At 52.9% G+C, this 27965-nt stretch overlaps 1 protein-coding gene across 10 annotated transcripts in view; it reads left to right on the forward strand.

The window, feature by feature from the left end:
• ARMC9 (armadillo repeat containing 9) overlaps nucleotides 1-24055 on the forward strand; it is a 148101-nt gene extending 124046 nt beyond the window's left edge. For 6 of the 10 annotated variants that reach the window (XM_019838848.3, XM_006935682.5, XM_006935683.5 and 3 more), the window contains 4 exons: nucleotides 1580-1695; nucleotides 6169-6293; nucleotides 10896-11010; nucleotides 19824-24055. In XM_019838848.3, the coding sequence (XP_019694407.3) occupies nucleotides 1580-1695; nucleotides 6169-6293; nucleotides 10896-11010; nucleotides 19824-20025 (558 nt within the window). In that variant the 3' untranslated portion in view covers nucleotides 20026-24055. Of the gene's footprint in view, nucleotides 1-1579; nucleotides 1802-6168; nucleotides 6737-10895; nucleotides 11012-19823 lie in introns of those variants that run through there. The other 4 variants (XM_006935684.5, XM_045034605.1, XM_045034604.1 and 1 more) reach the window with 4 other exon arrangements.
• The last annotated feature ends 3910 nt before the right edge of the window (nucleotides 24056-27965 follow it).

Below are 27965 nucleotides of genomic sequence, written 5' to 3' on the forward strand. Positions count from 1 at the left end.
TCTACTATCCTATCACTGTATTCATTTTCGTGTATATTTCCTTCCAGCCTTTTGTGTAATTTTAGCATAATTGAAGGCATCATTTGTGTACAGCTTTATAATCTTTTAGTAAATGTTTTAAATAAGCATATTTTTCATAACCTAGTCTTTATCATTGTAAAGGGCCACTTACTATTTCGGATGAATACGTTGTATTTCACTTAATTCTTCCCCTATTACTGGACACCTAGATTATTCCAGTTTTACTCTATGACAGTTTTGTAGCAAACAACTTTGTTTATTTGATGTTTCCCGTATTTGGGGTTCTTCCACTAGGGTTTACACCCAAAGATGTGAACATCGTTACGACTACTTAAAACACCAAATTACTTCCCAAAGTAATTGAACATTACTCAGCTTTCCCTGCCACTAAGGCTTTTGATTCCTGCCAGCAGTGGGTGGGATCCTTTCTTTAATTGTCACTCATTTAAGAGTTGAAAATGATACTTTTTTGTGTGAAATTGTATTTCTAATTACTTGTAAAGTTGATCATTTTTTTCCTTCCTTTACTGGCGATCTATTCTATTTTGTGACTTGACTATTTGAATTCTTTGATCACTAATGGACTGTTTCACCTACCGATTTGTACGAGCTACTTACCTAATGAAAGTCTTAACCTTTCATCTGTTAAATATGTGCAAATATTTCTTCCCAGTGTGTTGTTTACCCGTTCATTTGGCTTATCTCTAATATATAGGTGGAAAGGTTACTTTTTTTAATTAAAAAAAAATTTTTAAGGGCACCTGGGTGGCTCAGTCAGTTAAGCGTCCAACTTCGGCTCAGGTCAGGATCTCACGGTTTGTGGGTTCGAACCCCACGTCAGGCTCTGTGCTGACAGCTCAGAGCCTGGAACCAACCTGCTTTGGATTCTGTGTCCCCCTCTCTCACTACCCCTCCCCCACTTGTGTGCTCTATCTCTCTATTGCTCCCTATCTCTCTCAAAAATAAAACATTAAAAAAAATTTTTTTAATTGTTTTAAAGCTTTTTCATTTCTTGAGAGAGAGAGTGTGAGCAGGGGAGGGGCAGAGAGAGAGGGGGAGACAGAATCCCAAGCCGGCTCCACACTATGAGCGCAAAGCCCAACACGAGCCATGAGATTATGACCTGAGCCAGGATCAAGAATTAGACATTTAATGGACTGAGCCACCCAAGCACCACTGGAAAGTTTACCTTTTTATGAAACCAAATCTGCCCATCTTTTTTTTCTTCTCACTTTCAAAACTCAGTCTTCCCAGAGATGTAATTGTTACTGTATTCAACTGTTTTCTTCTCTTTTCCATGGTCTGGTTTTTTTTTTTTTTTTTAATTTATTTTTATTTTTTTAATTTAATTTTTTTTTAATTTAAATGGCATAATACGCAAACCTAAAGGAATTTTTCCCCAAATTTCTGTGTATCTGAATACTGTGTGATCCTTCTTCACTTATTTGCAAAGCCTCTTACTCCTATAGGTTACTTTATTGCGTATAGTATCTGCTACCTCTAGGTCAGCTTTCAAGTAGGTGATTTCTCCAGCCCATCTCCCCTTTCCTTCCACCAGATCATGACCAACACGGGGAAGATGAGGCGGAAGGGCCTGGCCGGTGTGCAGCGCAGTGCCGACGAGCCCCTGTGCCGGCCCGTCACCCCTGGCGGCCACAGGACGGGGTACCCAGTGTAAGTCCGGGCTAAAGGAGGCGGGGATTTCTTAAGCTTTGTTTTACCTGCAGTGTAAGATGCGTGTATTGAAAAATCCGAAATAAAACGTTCACGTTGGAAAGCATTTATCTCTTCATTATTGATCTCTTGGGAATTTTTGAGGGGAAAGATGTTGTCTCCTTCACTTGAGGTTTCTTCTTCCAGAAAACGAAGTGGTAGGATTGCAGGACCTCCAGGCACTTTGCCCTGAAGAAGCCAAGTGTTGGCCAAATGTAATTTCAAAGGAAAGGCCCAGAAGGAGCAGTGGGTCCACCCAGACGCGACTCTAGTCCTTCTTTTCTCAGCCGCCACCCCAGGCCTTTTGTTCTTTTGTTCGGGTGGAGCATCACAGGTTCAGACGCCAAATCAACTTGGCTTAAATAAACACACTCACTTTTTAAAGCAACCCAATGTGTGTTTAGAGGCCCAGCTTTCTTCATTCTTCAGAGCCTTGCTCCTGCCCCGTTTATGTCAACAAAACTACAGTGTGGTCACCCAAGAGCCTCTGATCTCCCTGGGAACCCTGTGGGCTCTGGGGGAACCCCAGCCCAAGCAGTCCAGCTGTCTAGAGAAACAGGTGCAGAGAAACAGGTACAAACCAGGGGGTTACAGAGAGCAGGCAGAAAACTGGCATTTCTTGATTCCTTCAACAAACACCGGCCATAAAATAGTTCAAGGGAACATGACACATTTTACTTAGTTATTCCCTGTAGCTGGGCAGTTTGGCTGTTTCCAGTTTTACTCTGTAGTAACTTGTAACTAACCACCAGGCCCTGGGGATGCAGCCACAGGCACAATGCGGAAAGGCCTGCCCTCTCGGAGCTCCGCGGGTGGATGCTGGCATGCCGGAGCCCCGCAGCCAGACCCCGCTCGTGCGGGACTCAGCCTAGAATTTCCAGGCCCACCCTGTGGATCGGTGATCCGTGTGATTTGGTCTCAAAACTAGCCGCCATGCGCTTCACATTGCAGGGTTATTTTAAGTTACTAGCACCAATGCTTTCTTTCTCTTAAACTTACTATCAGTATTTTTCAACTCAGCTTCCAACTATTAACGTATCACCACCTTGACATCTTCTCTCGTGTGCATACCTTCCATGTGCATAGTATATAACTGACACACGCATACTCGCTTGGCTGAACTGTTTGAAAGAAGGCTGCAGACTTGCAACACGTCCCCTAAGAATAAGAGCATCCCTGTGCTTAACCACATTATCTATCACACCTAAGAAAGCCCACATTCGCATGATATCGTGTAGTGTATCAGTATTCCCTGATTGTCCCAAGAATGTCATTGATATCTAAGAGCTTTGGTGTTTGCTTTTTGGATCTGGAATACAGCCAAGGGTCAGCTACTAGTAAATCTGGCTTATAATATATTTTTGAACGGAAGTGGTGGTGGGAACTAAGAAAATTTCATCGTGCTTGTAACGTGGGAGAGAGGACACCAAATGATCATCTTTAAAATTTTTAAGATTATCTTTGGAGCACCTGGGTGGCTCCATTGGTTGAGCATCCGACTCTTGATTTCAGCTCAAGGTCGTGATCCCGGGGTCCCAATGTACATAATCCCGATGTACTGGGTCCGTCGGTGGTGGCAGATGCAGGGTGCTCCCTCCGGTGAACTCTCAGGATCTTTAGTCAAAGATTACATGACTCCGTTCAGCCAGTCGGCTCTGATAACCTAGTATGGCGAAGAGTGTACATCGAGAATCTCAGTGATCTTGGGGACCCTTGACAATATGTATTGCACGCTTTGGGGATACGCTCCCCAAATATGTATGTACATATACATATACACTCCCCAAATATATATGTACATATACAATATGTATTGCACACTCTGGAGTCAGTAATCGCACTGCTAGGATTTTATGCTGAGAAGTAATCAGCTATTCACAGCTCTGTGTACCAGGTATTTATTGCAGTGTTATTCATGAGGAAAAATCTAAATGCCCAAAGCGGGAGGCTGTTTACATAAATTATATATCCACACAAAATGGTATTGAAAATAATGTTTTAGCAGAATATTTAATACATGGGGAGAGCCTCACAATATATTGCTAAGTGAAAAAGCAAATCCTAAAGCTGGGTGGATCCAGCCTGCCAGCCACTTACAGTGATCACAGGTTGTATTTTTTAAAGTATATACAATTTGTTTGTTTTTATTCATTTTGAGAGAGAGAGTGTGTGTGCGTGTGTGCACACACACACACACACACACACACGCACAAGTGGGGCTGAGGCAGAGAGAGAGAAAAAATCCCAAGCGACACAGAGCTCAGTCTCACGAACCGTGAGATCATGACCTGAGCCAAAATCAAGAGTTGGCCCCGACTGAGCCACCCAGGTGCCCCTATCTTTGAATTTAAGATATCAAATGTTAATAGTGGTTGTGTCTAGGTACTGGGAGGGCAAACCATGATTAACTGGTTTTTTAATCAAGAAAAGAAAGACTGAAAACAAAAAGACAGTCACCCTGCACAATTCAAGACCCTCTGTCACCCCAGCATCAGATGTGTGCCCCCCAGCCCTCCCTCAGCACCCCCGCCCCCAGCCTCACCCCTCCATGGATTATGGATCCCTCTCCTCCTGTCACTGTCCAAACTCAGCGCCATCATTTAACACCTCCTTTGCTCCACCTTCAACCTCCCTTTTGCTGCTTTCCTTCCCCCAGGCCTTTCTGGTCCCCAAGTGCCCTCCCCCAGGTCCTCTCTGGCTGCCTCCCCGCCCCCTCCCCTCCTTTCATAGTCCGCAGGGTCTGGCAGTGACTTCAGGTTACTGCTGCCCCGGGCCTGCTGACCACATTCCTGGTCACTCACCCACCCCCACATCCCACTGCCTTGTCGGCTTGGTCCCCAAATCACCCCTCTTCCTCCTAAAATGCCCCGTTTCCGGTCCCCACCCATCCTGCTTGTGCTGGGGTCTCCCTCCATTACATACTGCAGACACAAAATCCCATTCCATTGTAGACTTGCCCCAGCTGCTAGGTATGTCCCCGCAGCACCCTGAGTCTGCGCTTTAGGGGAACACCACCGTCCCCTCAGCCCCCTGCTTCAGGGAATGGCGTTAACACCCCCAAACACCTGAGCCAGCCTTCCCTCTCCCAGCCCTGGCCCTTCCCCTCTGCTCTCCTGAGCCATCTCTTCCCCCCCAGTGGTTCTCCCTGCCACGGTCCACCGTCCATCACCCCAGAATGAGGTTTCTAGCACGTCATCATGGGATGTCATTTCTGTGACTCCTGTGTCCCTTAGGGATCAAATCTAATCAAACCCTGGCTGACAGGGTCCTTCTCGGTTGACCCCCCACCTTGACCCTGGGCCTTGAAGCTCTTCCCCAGGACACCCTGTCCCCTCCAGCCTGCATTTTTTTTCACTTTGGTGGTGCCTTAAATATTTCTGTAACAATGCAGCATAAGTATATACTTTTTTTTTTTTTTTTTTTTTTTGCCTCTCCATCTGCCTCCTGGTGTTATTTCCCGGTGGAAAAATTTCCCCCCTTTGGCCCCAGGCAGTCCTGACTCAGAGTTCAGGACTGGCTGAATGCCACACACACACACACACACACACACACACACACACACACACAGCCTTTCCTGCCCCTCCGGGCGGCTTAACGTCTACTTGTCTTTGCTACTGGAACTGACATTCGAGAACAGCCATCTCACAAGGCCCACCCCTAGGAAAAGCACCCTGTACTTGCCATGGTGTGCCTCCCACCAAGCCCTTGCTGGGCAGGTGGCTAGCGACTCCTTGTTGAGGACCGTGCTCACCTGGAGAGCCTCCCCTGGGATCTGTTGTCAAGTCTGAACGGAGCCAGCCTCCTTCCCACCACCTCTCTGGCGGGGGGATCCCTGGCTCCCACGCCTGGCTGGGGGTCCCGCACGATGAGGCGCCCGACAGGTGTCTGCCGGGTGAATGCGTCTGCCTGGGCCGGCTCCACCGCCCCGGGTGCCGTCAGGCGATGTAGGCACACTTAGGTGTTGACATAGAGTGAGCTCTCCCCGGTCCCGGGCCTGTCCAGCTCTTGTCATGGCTGACGTGACACATCATGTCTCTTCTGATGTCATTCGTCCGTTTGCTAATCTGCTTCATCCTCTGAGGAAAAACCAGAAGCCGGGTGCCTTCAACGGTTTGGTTGAAATGCCGTGCTCCCACGTCCCCCAAAGCCAAAAGATGCAACTGTGTGTCGGACAGATACTATTTATCACCGTGCATTTATAGGAGCTAAGAGGGTACATCCTAGTTTCTGCCAATACCTTAAAAAAAACCTCATATCTGCTTAACTATGTGTTAAGCATATCATATCTGATAGCTACCATATGTATTAGATATCCATTTAACAAAGGAACTTCGGGGGCTCCCGCTCCCTGTCTTTGTTTCTGGCGTCTCAGGGTAGGCAGCAAATTCCTCCTGGCTACCTGTATTTACTGCTGTGTTTCATTCTTCCCTCCAGGCCGGAAGACCATCCCGTTCCTCCCCAGATGGCCCAACACGCGGGAAACGGCGGCCTCCCGTCCCTGACAAGCGCCCCCCGTCCAGTGCACCAGGGGGGTGAGGCTGGTGCTTCGGGGCCTTCACGTAAGAACGGAACGCCGGTGGCGTGGGGACCGGGCAGCAGCAGCCACACACCCGGAGAGGCCTCGTGCTCACACCCTGGTCTCGGCCACTGCCCCGCGTTCCCGAGGCCCGCTGACCCGCAGCCACGCGGCCACACCTGCCCGTGGCCTGTTCCTCCAGACCCCCTTCTATCGCAGCATAGCGAGCACTGCCCACGTCTGCAAGCGAGTAGCGCACTTGTGCTGGGGAAAGCTGCGTTTGATGTGAGCTTTCCGAGTAGTCACGTCTCAGAAGGCGATGTCGATTTATGACCGAGGCTTTGGCACCTCAGACTTTGGACGAGGCGCGCGGCCGCGTGTTCGAAGGCTGGCCTGAGACAGAAATGTGTGAGCAGGGGCACACGCGTGGATAAAAAGTATTTTTTTTTTTAGATGCCAGAAAAAATATATATGCTTTGAATAATCGGATATGTACGAAAGGTTTTGTTTTGTTTTGTTTTTTTAATTTTCAAGAGGAAATTAAAAGGATATGAGCAGGCCAGATAAGACTATAATCTCCATTCAAACGGAAAAAACAACAGAGGAGCAGGTCAGATTCCAGTATGAGAAACATCTGAGAACTTTTATAATCTGCTCACAATTGGATTCGAACGCTGCTAAGCCCCGGTTCAGAGCGGTAGGCTGGTCACAGAGCCGGAGGAGAGCCAGGTTGTTGGAGAGTCCGGGGGAGGGTCTCCTGGTTAGGGACAGTTTTAGAGGTTTTGCCACCTTAGATCATGTGTTATTTTACGTGTTTTGTTAGAGCTGTAAACGTTAATATGCCCTCGCTGAAAGCTGATTAGCTCCACCATTTGTCCAGAGATTTCTGTGCCAGGGTGGAGGTTTTAGGTGGTCTAACCACTTTTGCCAATTTCACCTAATGCCCCCTGAGTTAAAAACGATTTGAAGTTCAGCCTGGACTTCTGAAAAGTTGCATTTAGGGCCGTTTATTTATCAGGTATGCCCTTGTTTTGCCAAAGTGACCACCAGGGTGGCCCTCTGTCTTGCACTGATTATCAGTATGGTCCTGGATTTTGGAAGGATTTAGCATGTGTTCCGTGTAGGATGAGGCCGCCGTGGATGGAGTAGCTGCGTAGCCGCTGGTGATACTGCTGGAGATGTTGATGTCATTGTGATTTTCGAACACAATTGCTTTTAGCCCTGACAAAGTCGAGGCCCTGGCAAATCCCGGTTCCTCAAATGAAAACAGTGGGCAGCCACCAGGGGACCCAGCCTGGGTGATCAGCACGGTCCCCAGTGCCTCCCCCTGGGGAGGCGGCAGCCCCTCCACATGGGCCACCTGGAGCCAGGACAGCCGCTTGGCCGGAGTTAGCTCTGATCGCTGAGACCATGTCTCCCATGTTCCACGTGCCCCTTTCTCCTACCTGCTCCTCTCTGCTTAGGCCTGGCTGGGACCCAGGACCCCCACCCTACTCATCAACTCCCGTCCCGCCTCAGTGGGCTCCAGAACTAACCACCCTCACTCCATGGGCCAGAAACCGGCCACAGGAACCATTCTCCCCTGCCCTGCACGGCCTGCTGTCAGCCTCAGGGCAGCACCCCTAAATCTCTCTTACAATCCTTTTCCTTGACCGAGGGTCTCCTGTGGGAAGCCAAGCCTCCGCGGGGTTAGTGGCTCTCCCTGGGTCATTTAGGGAGCCTTTAGGGAGCATTTGTGGTGTAGATTCTGTTCTTCCTTCTGCCGTCTTCCGGGCTTGCCCAGCTGCAGCCACCCCAGGACCGATGTCCCGGGACCACTGGTCCGCTCCCTCGGTCGGTCTTGTCGCCACCGTCCCTCCCTCTTCTCACCCAGCCTCTGTGTGAGGACGACTGGCAAGCAGCCTTGGGTTTATGTGCTTAGAATGCACATAACCAGGGGCCCCTGGGTGGCTCAGTCAGATAAGCATCTGACTCTGATCTCAGTGCAGGTCTTGATCTCAGGGTTGTGAGTTCAAGCCCCATGTTGGGCTCCACACTGAGCATGAAGCCTGCTTAAGTAAAAACAAAAACAAAAGCCAAAAACAAGAACGCACATAAGCAGTGTTGAGACTGGTTCTGAGGCTGCATCTGGGCCAGCAGATCAGAGGGCTAGAGAGGGAGACAACACTGGTGGGCTGGGTGGCCACCCTGGCCCTCGTTGTCTTCTGTGTAACTCCTTTCCTGTCAGAAGCCTGATTTGACTTCCTCTGGACCCCTCCGTCCATATAGTCCTGCTTCTCCGGCCCTTTCTCCTGCTTCCGTGCTCTGGCTCACTTTGTCCACCCACCCCCCCCCCCCCCCGCCGACGCCCCCAGCCCGATCTGGCCTCGCCCAGCTACTCCTCAGAGGCCCCTCACACATGACTTGCTGCGAAGCCTGGCCTCCTGGCCTTCACTCATACTGGGAATTCATGCCACACCTCAGACCCAGCGGGAACCCGCCATGGTGGCCTCGAGCGCGTTAGCCCAGGAAGCCCCTTCACACCTCTGCATTCAGTCGATGCTAAAGGTGAAAACTCATGATGGGGAACCTGTGGAATCCTCCAACCGCTTGATCAGCTGACCGCAGGGCCAGAAAGTACATTCTTTTTAGGCAAAGGGACTGGCTCCACAGAGCCAACAGGAAATAGTTCCCAAAGGAAAAAGCCAAGAATGTGACTTAGAATTTTGTTATGACATTGGCCCGGGGGGAATTTATTCTCATTCCCCCTCAACCAAGGCTATCTCAGATATCAAAGTCACATACCTTGTCAGTGGCCTCAAGTGAGAATGCCCAGCCTGGTCTGAAATGGATCCACAGGCGGGAAAACAGTACTTCGTCCCAGGAAGCCTCTGGTGCGCGCACACAGCTGCTGGTGTCCCCCAGTCCCCGGCTCGCAGTGGATCTGTCCTTCTGTGGTGGGAGCTCTGAACGCCTGCGTGGTGACATTCAGTGGAGGGAGTGGGAAGGGGTGTAGGGGATGACTACTATTTGGTGACAGGACCAAAAAGACCTCAGATGGTCTCAGGACAGCTCGGCTTAGTTCCTCCTCCCTCCTGCCAGGGGGCTTTCCCACCCACCCCCCAACCTGTCCCTCCACCCACTCCCACCTGGGAAAGCTCCTGATCCTGGAGGACCACCCACCCACCCTTGGGCGCCATCTTGGTGGCACCATTAACTGGGATGGGATTTTCCGTGTAGCCCAGCACACAGCTGTATGTGGTTCCACTCAATTATTTCTTCATACACCTAAAGTCTGTGTCCCGGGCTATATTATAAGCTTGTAGAGCAGAGCGCGCAGACAGGCCAGTTGTCCACTGCAGAACAGATCAGAGAAGGCTGAATTTCCAGGTCCAGTCCCAGCTGTAAGTGGAGACTGTCCTGGTGGGCTGTAAATAATGCCACGCATTGGGCTCCACACCAGAAACCGATTCCCTGTTTGGGTCAAAAGATAGTTACCTGGAAGTCAAAGCTGTGTCCCTTGCTATGCGTTTGAGGAATCCTGCAAAGATTGTTTATATTGAAGATAAAGTAGAGGCCACGTTGCAAAGGTACCAGGGACATTTTTAAACGAAAGGGCTTGGGGCTCCTGGGTGGCTCAGTCGGTTAAGCATCCAGCTCTTGATCTCGGCTCAGGTCATGATCTCACAGTTCGTGAGTTCGGCCTCCACCTGGGGCTCCGTGCTGATGGTGCAGAGGCTGCTTGGGATTCTGTTTTTCCTTCTCTCTGCCCCTCCCCCACTTGTGTGTGCTCACTTTCGCTCGCTCTCTCTGTGTCTCTCTCAAAATGGATAAAACTTTAAATGAAAGGGCCGGAAGGAGCTTGGACTAAGGACATAGAAAATCTGGACTCTGTCACAGAATTGCTTTGACGGTGGCGTGAAGCCCTTTGGCTGTAGAACAAGAAGAAAAGTGGGGCCGGAGAAGAAGGGGTTCATATCATTTGAAACACAGAGTAGGTCCCTCCCCGGGCCCTCAGGAGAGCTCCCTGGCAGTGTCGTCTGGGACTTCTCGGTCATTTCCCTGTGAAGGTCTCCAGGGTGACCCGGGTAGCCTGCTCCTGGTCCATGATGTCAGCACGAACACTGCTGGCTGGGAATTAGGGCAGTGCCTGCCCCTGTGGGTGGACTGGGGGATTCGGGCCTGAAGGGTCCTGGGGTAGCTCAGGGGGAAGAGGGCCCCACCTCTGGGGTTGCCGAATCCGGCAAATAAAAGTACAGGACGCCCAGCTGAATTGGAATTTCAGACAAACAACAAATAGTTTTTTACCGTGCCTCCATGCTCCTCTGCATTGGCACCAAGCAGCGACCGAGGGAGACAGTTCCACGTTTGTCGGCTTTTCCCTGAGAGACAGAGTTGGGGCCAGGAGAAGCAACGGGGCCAGAGGTCTGTGGTTCCCTGTGCTGCGTGTGTATCCAGCCAGAGCGCTCGCGCTGCGCCCCCAGGTTGTAAGCGCGCCGAGCGGCCCCTGGAGACTTCTCGGGCTGCACACAAGCGAACAAGTCCTCCCCGGTGGGCTCCAGGGAGCTGTCAGGGGCTCGCGTGGGCATGTGCTGTTCTTGGCTTTGGGGCCCAGCCCAGTAAGGAGCATCCTCAAAGAGTCCACTGAACTCTCTCTCCTCCCCAGCCTCCACGGTGGACATCAAACCGGGAGAATGGTTGCCAGCGGGACATCAGGGAGAGGTTCGTCTGCCCTCGGCGGGGGACCCCAGCCAGGCCCTAGGCGGTGGAGACACCACCAGGTAGGGACGGGGAGGTGTCCTGGGAGGGCTCCTCTGTGGTCCAGGCTCTGACTCTGACAGCACAGGAGCGTTTCACTGGGGCCCGAAGCACCCTACGGAGATACCCAGGGGCTGTGGCCACCACCCCTGTTAACCTCAGAGCCCACGGGGAGGCACCTGCCACCTGAGAATTATCGGTTGTCAGACCGGAAGGAAAGGAAACTCATAAACCTACCCAAGGGACTGGTTTTAAGAACTGCAAGCTGAACGTGTTTGTGAGGATGTGTGATTTGGGGTAACTTGTGAACAGTGTCCTATCTTAGCAGTTTGCTTTTGGAGAAGATAGGATGGATGGGAGAAAGATGGAGAACGAGGCTAGTGAAATGGTTTCGCTCAGATGTCGCCTTCCTATAAAGTTTTTTTTTTTAATGTTTATTTTTGAGAGACAGAGAGAGCACGAGCAGGGGAGGGGCAGAGAGAGAGGGAGACACAGAATCCAAAGCAGGCTTCAGGCTCCGAGCTGTCAGCACAGAGCCTGACGCGGGGCTCGAACCCACGAACCGTGAGATCATGACCTGAGCCAAAGTCGGACGCTTAACCGACTGAGCCTCCCAGGTGCCCTCCGGACCTTCCTAATATAGACACAGGATCCCACACGGAATACAAAGGTGTTTTCTCTTCCTCTGCACCAAATGAGTACAGACTGGCCTTTGATGCGTCACTTGGGGTTCTTTAGAATGGAGAAAGTCTGGGGCTCTAGGCCCCTTCTTTCAGATCTCAGGGAGCTTGCTCAGGGAGAGGGGCCTAGCCCTGGTCTCAGCCTATCTGCCCGGCACCCCGGCTGCCCCCACCGCGTCCACCTGGCCACGCGGTGCCCTGCAGCCTGTGTGATTTCAGGATGGAGAAGCCAGCCTTCTGCACTAAAACACTGGCCTAGAACCGTGTTTAACATGACTACACCCTTGGAGTCTCTGATTTAGAGGAACTTTGCCATGGTGACCGGTCAGGCCTTCTGTGCCCCCACCTTTCTATAGAATTGGGAAGTATTTCCACGACTGCGTCAGCAGCGGGCAGGCCTGCACCCCAGCTGTGGTCACGGCTGACCTTGGCCCGGTCTGGAGTTCCTTGAGCGGCAGAGCCTTGCGGAGCCACAGACTCCAGACCCCTGAGGCGCGAAGCCTCCCCCACGCCCTGCAGACGCTTCCCCCTGGCAGTGTAGAGGGTCAGAGGAACCAGCCTGCTGGCTGCCCTCCCCATACCCAGGCCCCCGCTGCCCTTCCTGCAGGCTCCCGCAGATGGAAGTCACACACACAGGAGTCCCCGCTGAGCTCTCGGGGCTGCAGGGACACCTGGAGCGGCCTCTGCCCCCAGAGCAGGCAGACGGCCTAGCAGAACCACGCACACGGTCTGAGAAGGCGGGCAGCGAGAGGGTGCTGCGGCCCATCCCCCTTTCTGGGTGGGCGGCACCCCGGCACCTTCCTTTCCCACCATTGCGGGCAGAGATTGCGGCCAGGCACGGGGTAGAAGGGAAGTCAGGGTTTCCAGAGGCAGCAGGGCTGCATGGGGTGGAGCCAGAGGAGTTTGGGGCCTGCACTGGGGTGGGGGCCAGTCCTGTCAAAGGCTGTAAAAGATGGCAGAGGCTGGGGGCGGCGGGGGGCCTTGGGGGCCAAGCATCTGGTCTCCTCCAGCTCAGCCCCTGACCAGCCGGGGACCCAGGGACCCACCTCCCCGATCTGGGGCTCCTCCCCTCTCTCAGAGTGGCTGAAGGTGTGCTCCCACAGGCTGGTCCACAGCTCAGGGATTCTCTGACTCTTGGCACCTCCACGAGGTGGGGGCCCCAGAATGAGAAAGCTCAGAGGGGTAAGCCAGAGGCTGGCGGGGCCCCCTGCCGTGCCAGCCCCCTGCTCTCAGGCCCGGACCAGATCCCACATCTCGGCCAGACCAAACCTGCTCTCCTGGGGCTAGAGCCGTTTCTTCTCCCTTCCTGTAAAGGCAGAATTCATTGCTGAGACTTACCAGTGGGGATAATCCTCTCTCTCCAGAATAAGTGTTTTCTTTTTTTCTTTTTAATGTTTATTTATTTATTTTGAGAGAGAGGGAGCGTGCACAAGTGGGGGGAGGGGGAGAGAGAGAATCCCAAGCAGGCTCCATGCTGTCAGCGCAGAGCCCCACATGGGGCTCGAACCCATGCACCCTGAGATCAGGACCTGAGCTGAAATCAAGAGTCTGACGCTTAACCAACTGAGCCACCCAGGCACCCCCAGAATAAGTGTTTTCATAGTTGGCAGGGGACCCCACAGGCTCTCCTAAGAAAGCTTCCCCTTGGTTACACTAAGTGGGCTGACCCAGTTGGCCCTCCAAGCTCCTCTTGGGCACAAATGTCCCGTTGGGGTTAAATCCATGGGTGCTCCCGCCTTAACGTCAGCCATGTGAATCCTGCTCTTACTTTAAGCCCGGGGAAAGGGAGTATTCTGTCTGAGGAAGAGGAGGAAGGAAAGAGGGAGAAGGATACAGTTGGGCCACCCACCTCCCTCTCCACTGGCTATGTGACCCCTGCCAGCAACATTCTCCCCACACCCCTGGCCTCCACTTCACCGGCTGCCCCAGGTCTCAGCTAAGCACCCCATCCTCCTTCCTGACCCCAAAGTCCAGTCACGCGGCCGTGTTCCCTTGCACAGGGGCACAGAGCACTGCGGTCACTTGGTCCATGGCTCTAGGGGGTCTGCCCCTGTGTTTGCACCTTGCCCGGAGCAGGCTCTCAAAATATTTGTTGGATGAATCAGCTAAAAGGGAGAGCGAGTGGCTCTCTGCATGGCTTGATGGGGGACATTTGTCCCTCTGCTTCCCCCAGCCCCTCTCTCTTACTCCTTAGAGTGAGGACAGCCCCTTGCCCAGAAGACAGGCCGCGGGGTGGGCCCCGCTTGGCTGCTGGTATCCCTGGAAAGCTCTGGAGCTGCGGTTTGGGGCAAACGGTAGATTAAACCATACTCTCGTGGCTTAGCCCCAGATTGGAGGCGGTTTAAAGATCATTGAGGCTCCGGTTCCATTCTAGTGGCTTCCAGCCACTAGTCTGACCATGAAACTGGCTTCCTGGAAGCCAGGGAGTCAACGGTTCAGACCTTGTGATCCGTCTCCCTCCCCCTCCCCCATGCCAAGGGGTTCCTGTTCTGTTTTCTGTCTGCTCCATAGAATCCCTAGTATTGAGTAGTTGGGGAAGATACTGTTAACCAAGCCGGCATATGGTCCATGCAGAGAGGAGCCCAGCTGGACCGACCGAGAGGCATTTGCCTGGACGGTGCCTCCCTGTGGCCCAATGATGGGCGGAGGGAACAGGCTCCTCAGGTCAGAGCGCTCGCTCCTGCACAGATGCCCACTACCCCCCACCCAGGCCAAGATCCAAAGACAACGGTGTCAAAGTTCCCGTCCCGCCACAGACAGGAAACGACTCTTCTGCAAGTATTATGGCTTTTAGAAAAGAAAGAAGAAAGAAATTCTGCATATGTTTACATACATGCTTTATCCCCCTCACGTGTGTCCCCAAATGTGGCATATGGGGTAGCTCATGACAGCACTACGATGCATCCAGCTAAAAGAAACTAGAAACTAGGAACCAGGAAGTCAGGGGAATGAGGACAGGAGCCCCGCGTGTCCATGTGCAGACATGGTGGGCGACCTTCTGGACCTGCCTTCATCTGCTGTGTCCTCCCCCCGTCACCCACCCCGCACCCCTCTCTGGGTTCTGTTAGCGCACAGATGAAATATCCTGAATCCTGATGGGCAGAGTCCGCTAAGGGGACCCCCAAGCACTGTCGTTTGTGCCTTAATGGCCTCTTGAATAATTGCCTGTCTTGCAGGACACCTGCCAATTTACATATGTAGCGAAGTTTTCCTTTTCCCTCTACTACCCAGCACCATTATCCCTGCGGCAACTTACTTTTCCTAAGTCATAGGCGACAGCCGTCCTGAATTTCCTTTCCGCGCGCTTTTCCTGCTCTACCCTAATCTGGCCTCATCTCCTACCAAACCATCACCATTTCCCGGCTCTGGCTCCTCGCTGCTCAGAGTGCTCAGGTCACCGTTCAGGGGTGCTGGGGGCCTGGAGGCCAAGCTGACCTCTACCTCTGCCTCCCTCGGTGTCCTTCCCAGAGGGCCTTGATGCCATCCCCCATGCCGAGGTCGGGGACGGTGGCCAGCATCCTCAGTCAACACCACCACCCCCTGCAGCAGCCCGCACCGTGGTTTGGGCTCTGCTGAGGGCCACCTTCTCCAATGCTGGAGAAGGAGCCGGAAGGAGCCCCTTGTCTGCGGGTGCTCTTTTCCCAAACAACAACACTACCGTGGCCAAACAAAGGTTGTGTCCTAGGGCAGAGAGGAGGGCTGGCTTTGACGGTGTATTAGTCAGGGTTTTCCAGAGAAAGAGAACCAACAGGATGTGTGTGTGGGGTGGGGGGTCAGTTATTTTAAGGAGTTGGCTCGCATGATTGCAGAGGCTTGGCAAATCCAAAATCCACAGGGTAGGCCAGCAGGCTGGAGACCCAGGGAAGAGTTGCAGTTGGAGTGCAAAGTCAGTCTGCCGGCACAGTTCCTTCCCGCTCAGGGGAGCTCAGACTTTGTCTATTTGTGCCTTCAACTGATTGGATGAGGCCCACTCCCCACTAGGGAGAGCAATCTGCTCAGAGTCTGCCTATTTAAGTGTTAATCTCATCCAAAAAAAAACACCCACACAGAAATATCCAGAATAATGTTTGGCCAAATATTTAGGCACCATGGCCCAGCAAAGTTGGCACATAAAGTCAACCTATACATAAGAGTTTTTTCATACACATCGCCAAATTGTTCTCCAAAGGGACAGGACCCTTTTCTGATTGCTCTGGGGTTGGGAGGTTATATATAGACCTCTAGCCCTGTTACGCAGACCTTTCTCTCCTTCACTTCTTGCCAACTCATCTCAGCGTCCCCCCATCCCTGCCACCTGACCTTGCCGCCCATTGGCTCTGAGGCCCCATGCAGTGAAGCTGGCCAGCCCTCCTGGGCTTCCACAGCTCGCTCCTTCAAATCTGGCCTCCCTGTCCCATGACCACGTGATGGACATCCCCAGGTAACCCACAGCTAACCCTGTGCCAGGAAGAGCTGCCAGTGTTCGCCGAGTCATTTTTACTAGTTTCTCTTAGTCGCTCCTTCTTAAAATGTAGTAGGGCTACAGTTTTAAATGGTCAAGATGGTCATTTTTATGTTATGTATATGTTATCACAATTTAAAAATAATTAACTGCTCTAACAGTAGCGAAGATATCAAAATTAGAATAGCAAAATAGGAAAAAAATCATTTGAACCAAATAATATTTTCAAAAAACAACAAACACACACCTCAGGGTACCAGGGTAGCTTAGTCAGTAGAGCACGTGACTCGTGATCTCGGAGTCATGGGTTCAAGCCCCACGTTGGGCATAGAGCTCACTTAAAAAAAAAAAAAGTAAACCACCTCACTAAACCACATAAAAGTCGTCTTTATATGTGCAAGAAAAGCATCATCAGTGTGACTCATTTCATTATTTTATCTTTGTGCTCTGGTCAAACTGCCCTACTTCTCTGTGAACTTCCTAAGTAAGAGCAGAAATTTGGTCTCGTTGATCTTTGATCTCCAGGGCCTGGAACAGTTTTTTGCACACGTGTGCATTATCAATGAATGAAAGAAAAGCAAAATGTTAGGGAAAGGCATGATATATTCCAGTAGATCCATTGGATGAAATATATATATATATATAATATAACATTTATATATATATTTATATCATATATATATTTATATATATTTATATATATAAATATATATTTATATATATTTATATATATATTTATATATTATATATATTATATAACATATTTATATAAAAATCCTCCATTATAAATAATAGTGGAGGCTACTCAGAAGTCGAGAGAGTAGGTGGAATGAGGGTCATAAGAACAGGGAAGTATCGGGGCCCTGGGTGTCGGTAAATTTCCAACTCTTAATTTCAGCTCAGGTCATGATCTCACGGTTTGTGAGATCGAGCTTCACATCGGGCTCCGTGCCAACAGCTCAGAGCCTGGAGCCTGCTTGGGATTCTCTCCCTCCCTCTCTCTGCCCCTCCCCCACTCATGCATGTTCTCTCCCTCAAAATAAATAAAAATAAACATTTTTAAAAATTAGAAGAATAGGGGCACCTGGGTGGCTCAGTCAGTTAAGCGTCCGACTTCGGCTCAGGTCACGATCTCGCAGTCCGTGAGTTCGAGCCCCGCATCGGGCTCTGGGCTGACGGCTCAGAGCCTGGAGCCTGCTTCGGATTCTGTGTCTCCCTCTCTCTCTGCCCCTCCCCCGTTCATGCTCTGTCTCTCTCTGTCTCAAAAATAAATAAACGTTAAAAAAAAAATTAGAAGAATATAGAGCAGCATGTAAGTATGACTACAAGTATGTGAAAACACACATGCGTGTAAAAGGTACAATGTGGAAAATATTCAGGGAAATACTATTATAAATGATATAAAAATATAATTTCTTCTTAAAGAAAAAAAAGTCACGGGGGCACATGGCTGGCTCAGTCAATAGAACACGTGACTCTTCGTCTCAGGGTCGGGAGTTCCAGCCCCGTGCCGGGGCATGGAGCTTACTTCATGGACGTATGTACACACATACATATACATACATTTTTTTTAAACAAAGAAAAAATCATTTTAAACTTTAATAAAATACCGTAGGGCTAAACCTCCCTATCCTTTCCAATCTGGTATCAGAGATGTATTGCCCAAAGTATGGGCGGTTTTTATGCCAGACTTGTCCTAAATTTGAATTTGGAAATTTTCCAGATGTTTAAGTTTTATTTTTCTAATGATTAGAGTAAAATAGTCTCAATGTAGAAAAACAAAAAAAGGAAAGAAAAAAGAAAGAAAAAAAAGAGGGGCATATAGAAATATAGAAGTGAATCCAAAAATTCCAGTTTCCTCCCAAGGCCCACTCCCCAAGAGCCAGAACCCCAAGTTATGGGGCCCACGATGGGGCTCAGGACACAACCTCCCTTGCAGAATCATCACAGCTGCCCTCCATGTTACAGGTGGGGAAACTGAGGCTCCCCAGATGTCAGCAAACTTGCTTACATTGCAATGCACAGCAAACTGTGCACCAACTCTGTGAAGCCCGTAGACTAAGGCACCCACTTAGGGAAGGAACACGGACCTGCCATTTACGGAGCATGCGCCAGGCTGGCAGCTGGGCTGATGCTTACATTAGCTCGTTCGGTGGCTATGACAACCCTGGGTGACAGCCTGGGACTCAGTCTTCAGAGTTATAGTCAGGAAAATGGGCACATAGGCAGCAAGGGCCCCAGAAGTCAAGGAGGGAGCAGTGTGGATCCAGCTCAGTGACAGCCAGACAGCAAAGCACTGGGCGGGGGAGTCCCCAACTCCAGCTGGGTGACTGGGAGGTCACAGAGCCACGATCTCACTCCCAGGATTTCTCATCCAACAGCACCGAGTTTCAGTGGCTGCAGGTGCTGGAGGAAAGGAAGGCCCTGGTTCCAAGTCGGGTCCACCGTCTCTGTGAGGCTGCTCCCTGGGGCTGGGAGGCAGATAGCATCTGGAGAACAGCTGGCTGTAAGATCCCACTGGGCTCAAGTCTTGGCCTCACAACCTGCTTGTTATGTGTGTGACCTTGGAAAGTTCACAAACTTGGGCCTCAATTTCTACGTCTGAAAACCGGGGCAGTACTGCCTGCCCCACAGGATCATTTGGGGGCTCAATGTCACCTTCCCAGCACGGCCTTCCCTGGCCACCACGTCTAAAATTAGTTTCCTATTGCTGCTGTAACAGGTGACCACAGAGTTAGTGACCTGAACACCACAAATGTACCACCTTACAGTTCAGTGGGTTAGAAGTCCGACAGGGCTCTCACTGGGCTGGAATCGAGACATACACAGGATGCACTGTTTCCCCGAGTTCTATGGGAGAATCTCTTCTCTGCCTTTTCTGGCTTCTAGAGCCCTCCTGCCCTCCTTGGCTGGCGGCCCCTTCCGCCATCTTCAAAGCCGGCAGCCTTCATCTGTCTTTCTTCCGTGGTCATACCTATTTCTCTGTGTTCTTCTGCCTCCCTCTCCCACTTTTAAGGACGCTGCGGTTTCCCGGGGCTCGCCCTGATAATCTAGGATAATCTCCCTAGTTTAAAGTCAGCAGATTAGCAACCTCGATTCCACTGCAGCCTTAATTCCCCTTTGTCAGAAAAGGCTCCAGGGAGGAGGACGTGGACAGAATGGGGGGCCATTACCCTGCTGGCCACACCTTCCCTGGCCACCCTCTCACTTCAACACTCTCAAGCTCCCTGTCCCCCTTCTCTGCTTCATCCCCTCCTTAGCATTTATTCCTTTATTTTTAATTTTTTAACGTTTATTTATTTTTGAGAGTGAGAGAGAGACAAAGTGTGAGAGGGGGAGGGGCAGAAAGAGAGGGAGACACAGAATCGGAAGCAGGCTCCAGGTTCTGATCGGTCAGCACAGAGCCCGACGCGGGGCTCGAACTCACGGATCGTGAGATCATGACCTGAGCTGAAGATGGATGACCAACCGACTGAGCCACCCAGGCGCCCCAGCATTTATTCCTTTTTTTTATTATCTCCCTCCTCCCCTAGAATATGAGCTCCATGGGGGCAGGGATGTATGCCTCCAGGTGCCCGGCTCTACCCCACCCCTACCCCATGCCCAGGACAGTGCCTGCCTGGCATCTTTGTGCTCACAATGGCAAGTCCTTCCTTCCTCCTGTGACTCCTAGCCATGCAGTGGCTGTGACTCTAGACTACACATTTTGTTCCAGAGAATTTACATCGGCCTTCACCTGCAAGCCCCGGACCCCCCGGACCCCTGAGATCCTGGACCTGAACCCACCCAAGGCCAAGGCATCCACTCTGGCCCCTCAGTTCTCCTCGTGTGGTCCCCAGCAGGCCAGCCGCCCCAGCTCCATGACCTCCTCCACGAGAGGGCCACAGAGTAAGTCAGACTGGAGGGAAGGGCACTGAGCTCCTCTCTGCCCAGCAGGCACAGGACCAGGACCCCAGGCAGTGGCTTCTTGTGCCCTAGGGACAGATCCGTTCTTCACTAGCCTATTTATGAAATTGCCATTGGCCCTGGTGCCTCATACACAAGCTGGTAAACTGAGACTGTCCAGGCAGTGCCTCTCGGAGTTAACATCCCCCCACCCCCACCCCCGTCTGTGGGACTTGTGTGATCGGCCCTGAAAACCTGGACCTGCTTCCTGGCGGGAAGCAGGCAGCCTCAAAATCCAACAGAAGCAGGTGCCTTGGCGGGAGGGCCACCAGAGGGACTGAGGGTGCGGTGGGCCCAAGGGGCCTCCTTCCTGCCCTGTTGCCCACTGTGAAGACCACTTCCTCTCTCCCCTCCCCTCCTAGCCTCAGCCGGTTGACCACACCAGAGCCTGGACCTTTCCAAAGAGTCTAAAGATAAGGGAAGGTCGCCTGGCTGGAGTGTGTGACTCTCGATCTCAGGGCTGTAGCTTTGAGCCCATGTTGGTTGTAGAGGTCGCTTCGAAATAAAAAAAAAAAAAAAAAAAAAAAAAAAATGATAATTTTTTAAGTACATAAATAAATTAAATAAAAATAAAGGAAAACAAAAGAGAAGCCAGACAAAAGAATGTCAGTCAGCAGAAGGTCTGTCACACTCAGGATATATGCATTTTGCAGCTGTGCTGTCCCCTGCTGCCCCAATCGCTTCCTGCCAGAGCCCCGGGCGCCCCGGCCAACGGGGACCCGCCGGGCTGGCCGTGTGGCTAATGGGCCGTGGCTGGAAAGCAGGGCCGCCCTCCCTCTTCGCCAGCGCCCATCTGCTGGGAAACACACGGTGAAGCCCCAGCCCCGTGTCCCCACCAGCGGTGCAGGCCAAGCTGTTTCCTCACACGGGCCCGAAGGAAGCACCGGCAAATACCAGGAACACTGGCCCGAGAGAAGCAGACAGACCCGTTTGACCCCTGCCGGGCTCCAGGCCACACCGGGCAGCACCGGGCCGGAGCCCCCTCGGGTCGTAATCGAGGCAGCAACGGCCAGTACCCGACAGGCTCCACGGGGCCCTGCCTGCACGTAGATTGCTCAGCTAGCAGCAGATTTATGTGCTGTGGCCTCGACAAACAGCAAAACTATTGCCAGCAAAATTCACTGGGAGCCCCACGCCAAGCAGCCTGCTTCCTGAGAGGAAGGAGCGTGGCCACGTGAGTCACGCCCCGGCCGCGGAGCAGGTGACCCGGGGGAAGGGAGGGTTTCAGTATTCGGTTTGCACAGAGCCGGTTGAAAGAAGGCTTGTATGGGACAGAGGGGACACTGTGCAGTTACCGCCTTGGTGCTGGCAGCTTGCTCTCGCCTTTCTTCTCCAGGCGGCCAATCTTACAGGAAGTGAGGATGGCCTCTTCGCCGGTGTCGCCGTCCCGTTGCCCGAGGACCAGCCAGCTTCCCTTCCTCGGCCGGCCAGCAGCTGCAGGTGACAGATGTGGAGGAGACCGTTGTCTGCCAGCGGCCAGGCGAGGCTAGCTCTCCGGGCAGCCCAGGAGCAGGCCCCCCACAGCCCCCGGGACACCGGGTCCTGTCCCTGCCCGTCCCGGGCCGCCCCTCACACACAGGAACAGACCTGGGTAGACGGTGCGAGCTGCTCACGTCAGGAGCCTGTGGGGGGGGAGCAGGGACTGGAGACTCGGCCCGAGACGGGGCCTTGGCCTCCGTGGAAACCGTCGCTCCTCTCGGTCCAGCCAGAAGGAGACCGAAGGGATTTAGAATAAGGGAGACGCATCCTGAAGCCATATTCCTGAGCAGCAGGAATCTTTTTTAAAATCTGGGACGAATAGGATATATTCCCGTACGTAGCTTGGACTATATCGCTGTTTCCGATCTTCTGCACGCGTGTTTTAAAGGCCTCGTAGGGTTGACGCCATTTCCCCCTCCCCTGCCTCCTTTAAGACCGTAAACACAAACAGCTCCCCTGGCAAAATGAGTGGGGGAGGGTGACGTCAGAGCTCACGCCTTGCAGTGGGTGACATCAGAGCTCACGCCTTAGGATAAAGGAAAGAACTTTGCCCGCCGAGCCAGCGAGGTCCCCCAAACCAGTAGCAGAATCTGACCTCTCCTCAAGTATAAATACTGAAATAAACTGAATATTTAGACGGTCCTTGCGTGTGGTAGGGCGTGTGCGTGCGTGTGTGTGAAGTTATGTACTCTACCCTAAGCCCTCCACCTGCCATCGCTATGCCCTTTAGAGAAGACCTCCCTGTGGTCCCGCTGGATGTAAATAGAGAAGATTTCATTTTTCGACGGCCTCCCAGCTCCTCAAGAGAGCGAGCAGAGGAGGGAAGCAGAAGAGTGGTAGAGCAGGCCAGTCACCAGGTTGTCCCCACGACATCCGTAAACTTGTCACGGGCCAGGACCCCGGGTTAATCTTGTTTTTGGCAGTGGCACAAGGCCGGGCACGTTAGAACTCTGTGGTCACGTGACTGGCCCGGAAGCCGCATCTGGATTCTCTGGAAACGTGTGAGCCCCTCTTTGTTCCTGGGCAAGAAAGCTGTGGAGAACAAGGCCCTACCTTCTTCTTGGGAAGGCACTCCAGGCGCTCGGCGACTCCTGACGTGGAGGCATGAAGAGAAAACACCCACACTTATCACAGGTACTATCGAAGTGGACAGAGACCGGGTCCCTGAAATGGGATCACTCCACGGTGACACTTTGAAAAGTGGTTGCGGAGGAACGTAATGGAAAAGTCTCTCCTGTTCTCCCCAGTAAATCCACTCCCTTCAGATTCCTCGGATGCCGCTGACTGGCGCGGCCTTTCCCCTGCCTTCGTGCGGGAGCAGCCCCGTCTCCAGAAATCCAGAGGGAATGGAAGAGTCCTCAGTTTCCCGCCCTTCTCCACGGTGAAAAGGCAACTGCTGTTTTTCCCTCAAACCTGCAGATGAGCTGAAGTCTGGTTTGTAAACGTCTAGTGACTTTAAGGGGAAAAAAAAGACAATCTTTTAGCGATTCAGGGAGTATCCAGTTCTGGATCAAACTGCACTGAAGTCATCAGGTGTGGATGGGGTGGTTCTTTGGGGAAAGTAAACACTGTCCAGCCTCTGCACCACGCCCTGGGAGACTCCTCTTGCTGCAACACATGTCCACATGCCACGGCTGATGGCTAGCAAGAGGCTTGGTAAAATACCAGCAACCTCTTCACAAATATCCCAGCTATCTGCTAGCCTCACTGAGTTTGCCGGGGTCAGACATGAACGCGACCGACCTATGGGGGAAAGAATCGAGTAGATGAATGAACCCAAATGGTTTCAAAGGTCATCTGGACATTTAGTCATAGAGCCACTAGGATTGGCCCATGACACCTACCCAGGGAGCCATGGTGGAGAGCCTGTGGAAATTTCGAGAATGGTAGGCCTGCAGAAAGATCACTTCTTCCCCTGGAAGCTGACCCCACCTCTCCAGTTACCTGGCCTCCTAATTTCTCCTGAGCAGAAATTAAAATTTTTTTGAATGTTGATTTATTTTTGAGAGAAACAAATATGAATGGGTTGGGGCAGAGAGAGAGGGAGACCCAGAATCCAAAGCAGGCTCCAGGCTCTGAGCTGTCAGCACAGAGCCCGACGCGGGGCTCGAACCCACGGACCGCGAGATCACGACCTGAGCCGAAGTCGGACGCTCAACTGACTGAGCCACCCAGGCGCCCCATCTCCTGAGCAGAACTTGATCTCATTTTGCTTCATTCACAGTAAGGTGCAACTATCTGACAACAGCTTAAATTCTGACCTTGGGTGGGAATATAATAGGTAGAAGTTTGAGATCCAGTCAGATACCAGCAGTCAGTAGGTTGGGAAGGATTTAGCCCAAATCTAAAGAACTAAATAAAAAACAAATACACAAATAAGACTAATGCAAAAATTCCATGACCAAAAAAGCCAAACTTTGTAATAAAAACAAGATCTGACCCTGTGTTTACTAAATCCTGATCCCGGCCCCAATTCCAATAAAGCTTTTTTTAGCGAGAAGGGCAGCCAGCCCATGAGCCAGAGTTTGCTGATTTGATTTTTTTAAATACTGCATTAAAAATATTATTTATCTCGATTACTAAGTTTTGGGCTACCGCCTTACATTTTGTGTGTGAAGCGAATGCCTCACTGCCTCCCCCTTATCCTGGCCCGAGATCGGGGGGGGGATCCTCCTGGGCCCTCCCAGTGTGCCAGTAGCACAGCTTCATAGCCAGCCGGCCGGCCTTCCTGCCTGCCTGCCTGTCTTCATCTCTCCAGACGCTGTTTGTGATACCTTGTGCTAAGGAGTGGTTCCCTTTGCTTTGCGCATAACAAACCACCCCCCCCCACCCCGAAGTGACTTAAAACCAACAGTTTGTCAACTTTACAATTCTGTGGCTCATTGACGGGGGCTGGGCCGCAACTGGGCAGTTCTGTTGCACTTGGCTGGACCCAGGTGTGTCTGTGGCCAGAGGGCAGTCAAGGGCCTCGCTCGTGTCCGACAGCTGACCGTTGGCTGGGTCCTGAGTTCTCCTCCATGAGGCCTGTCCTCCCGCAGCAAGCTAGCCCTGGGCTCGTTCACGGGCGGTCTCAGGGCTCGAACGGCCGTAAGATGAGGCCCACGTGCTGCTCAGGTTTCTACCTGCCTCGTGCTTACTCTTCGCCCGTTGGCCAAAGCAGGCCGCACAGCCATGGCCAGAAGGTCGCGTGGACAGATGGGGATACGGGGAAAGTGAACAGACCCGGGGCATGGGCCGAACAATCAGCCACACTGAAGGCGTTCGGAACTTACCTCCCTCCTCAGGGCCAAATCTTTCAAGGTTGTTTTTCTGCTGGGGAGTAACATTTAGATTCAGCGCAACAAACATTCTGGGGCGCTACTCTGTGGCCGGACGTGGAATGTGGTGATTTTGTTAAGTTAACATTTGTTGGGGCGCCTGGGTGGCTCAGCCTGGCGTCTGACTCTTGATTTCGGCTCAGGTCATGATCCCAGGGTCGTGGGATCAAGCCCCACTTGGGCTCTGCACTGAGCATAGAGCCTGCTGAAGATTCTCTCTCTGTCTCTCTCTCTCTCCCTCTGTCCCTTCCCCCCCTCCCCGCTCACACTCTCTCCCTTTCTCTAAAATAAAATTTTAAAAAAAGTTTTTAAAAAACTGTTAAATGGGGCAACAGCAAGAGAAAGTGAAATAGAGAAGGTTGTTACTCACAGGTCCTGACCCTGGGGAGGTCAGGCAGGGAGGTCGTGGTGGGGTGCCAGCCGAACGAGAGAGCAAGCCCGGGACGTGTGCCTTTCCTACGGTTGGGCGGGCGGAGTGTCTCTAGGGTTCCTGGATTAAGGCCCGGCTGGTCAATCCAAACAAGAGGAGCAGGGGTTCTAGTAAGCGCTGCCGGGGTCTTGTCTAAGGGGCACATGGGGAAAGGAGCTGAGAGGCAGGGGAGACAGTCACCAGGGGCCGCGGGGAGGTCCTGTCTTACTTCTGCCTCTGCCGGCTATGACCTCAGGTGTGCACTCGAGGAAGGCCTAGTGTCAGCCCCAGGCCCCGCAGGCCGCATGGATACCGCGGGGGCAACACTGTGGAGACCCGGCTCCACTGCCCCCCGAGTCGCTACCCATCTTCTACGGAGAATTCCCAACCTTTGCCACAGTCCAGGGCGGAACACCAGCGCCGCAGGGAAGCGAGGGGCAGACTTTCTGGAGGAGGCTGTGGGGCTGAGAGAAAGTGCCCCCTCGAGCGACCTACACAGAGTCCCCGGTCTAAGGGGACAGTTGAGGACCCGGAGCGGACGGGCTTTCAGAGGAGGGGACTAGAGAAATAAGAAACTGAGGGCAGAAGGGGGGTTGAGAGAAAGAAGAGGGGCTGGTGCAGGAGACGCCCTCGGGGGAGGAGGACAGGGACCCCGGAGGAAAGCAGGGCACGCTGGGCAGTTGTCGCTGGCAGGACAGGGCTGCCGAGACCACCTTCCGGGGAACAGGAGCCCCAGAGCGATGGGCCGGAGGAGGTCGGCCTGGCAGCAAGAAAGGCTGCCGAAGGCACTGAGGTCAGCGGGAGACGTCCTGGAGAGGGAAGAGGGGGCAGGGCGCAGCATGAGCTCAGAGAGGGGAGACGGAGCGAAGGCCTCGGGGCAGTGATCTTGAGGGGCGCCAGCGGGGGGGGGGGGACAGGGGTTCCACCAGGCCCTCCTCTGGCACCCGGGCCCGCGGCAGCCTGTGTCAGCTCACAGGGGCCGCTCCCTAAATTTTCATGGGTTCTATGAGCTGCTGTCAAACATAACGGCTAACAAAAAATTTTAAATTATCTAAACTTACAATTCAATAAATTCTATTTGATAAACGATAATAAGAGGCGCCTGGGTGGCTCGGTCGGTTAAGCGCCCAACTCTTGATTTCAGCTCAGGTCATGATCCCAGAGTCTTGGGATCCAGCCCTGAGTCGGGCTCCGCATTGAACATGGAGACTGCTTGAGATTCTCTCTCTCTCTCTCTCTCTCTCTCTCTCCCCCCCCCCCCCCCGTCTCCCTCTCTCTCTCTTTCTCTGCCCCTCTCCCTGGCTGACGCTTGCTTTCTCTCTCAAATTAAAAAAAGTAACAAATACTCAAAACTCATCCCTTCCTAATTGTTTTACTGTATTTACCATCGTCTATGTCCTGGCGGTTACTTACATCTGTTGTGTACGTTTGGGGGAAATAGGACATGACAGCCGCTATGCGTCTCTCCCTGACTGTTCACGGATATCATTTCCACAGCCTGGAATTGGCCGTGTTGGGAACAAACACACCGCAGAAGCTGGGAAACCCTACAGACCGGGGCTTCTCCCCTCCCCACCCCGCCCCCCTGCTTGTGAAAGACGGCCGGCAGGGGTGTGCAAAGAAGGGCAGTCGGAGGCAGAGTGTCAGGTGCAGGGCGGGTGCCCCCGACAAAGACAAGCCCGAATGGCGGCACGCGTGCTGGGCGAGCAGCAGCCGCTCCGAAAGCCTCTGTCCACACCCATGTCTACACCACCTCAGGTCTCTGGTGTCGGCCCAAAGGGCTAACATCACCTCGCACCCAGGCCTTCGCCTTACGGGAGCCAGCCCGGAGCCTTTGCTCCTGGATTACGCGCTGAGGGACGACACCGGGTTACCCTGGGCGTGCCTTGCCTGGACCTTGCCGCTTGGCACACTCCTGCCGCTCGCACTTCCAATACCTACGCTGCCCAGAGACGCACCTGCCCCACCTGTTTAACGACAGGGCGCTGCTCTGCCTGCCAGTGACGGGTAGCAGTCACCACTCCCCGGGAGTGAGAACTCACTAGATACACAGTCGGACTCCTAGGACTTGGTGTTGTGGTCAGGGCGGGGCGCCGACAGGTCTGAGTAGAGATAAAGGGGCCCTCGTCACACTGGCAGGTCCCTGGGTGCTGCCCAGGCCAGGCTTGAACTCGGGCAGCAGCATCTTCTAGGGTGAAGCCAGGCAGAGGGCCTCAGGGACTTTATAGGTCCAGAGGGGCCGCGCCCAGGGTTTCCTGGGGACACTGGGCTTACAGGCAGAAGGCAGGGCATAGAGCCTAGATTCAGGCTGGGGTGTGAGGTGAGGAACACTAGCACCATTCCCAAGGCCAGTCTTCAATGGCCCACCGGGGGAGCAGCGTGATCAGAGGGCTTGCAGGGCCTCAGGGGAGCCCCCTGGCCCTGCGGCTTGAGGGTCCATTAATGACCTGGTGTGGGGACCCAGCTGGAGCCTCCATTGGGAGTCTCCTGCTGGGCCACTTTGGGGGACGCCTGTTTCTGTGCCCAGAGCATCACAGACAGGACGCCAGGGGGCCCAAGGCAGTGGGGCCAGGGGACAGTGGGGAGCAAACCCTGGACAAGGAAGGCATCAGTGGCCAGAAACCCCCTTCTACTAAAGGCGTGGAGCGGCCGGCAGGCGGGAAAACACAAAAACCAGGCAAAAGAGGAGGAGATTTCTGAGATTTTG

Source organism: Felis catus, chromosome C1, assembly GCF_018350175.1.
Source record: "Felis catus isolate Fca126 chromosome C1, F.catus_Fca126_mat1.0, whole genome shotgun sequence".
NCBI classification, from domain to species: Eukaryota; Metazoa; Chordata; class Mammalia; order Carnivora; family Felidae; genus Felis; species Felis catus.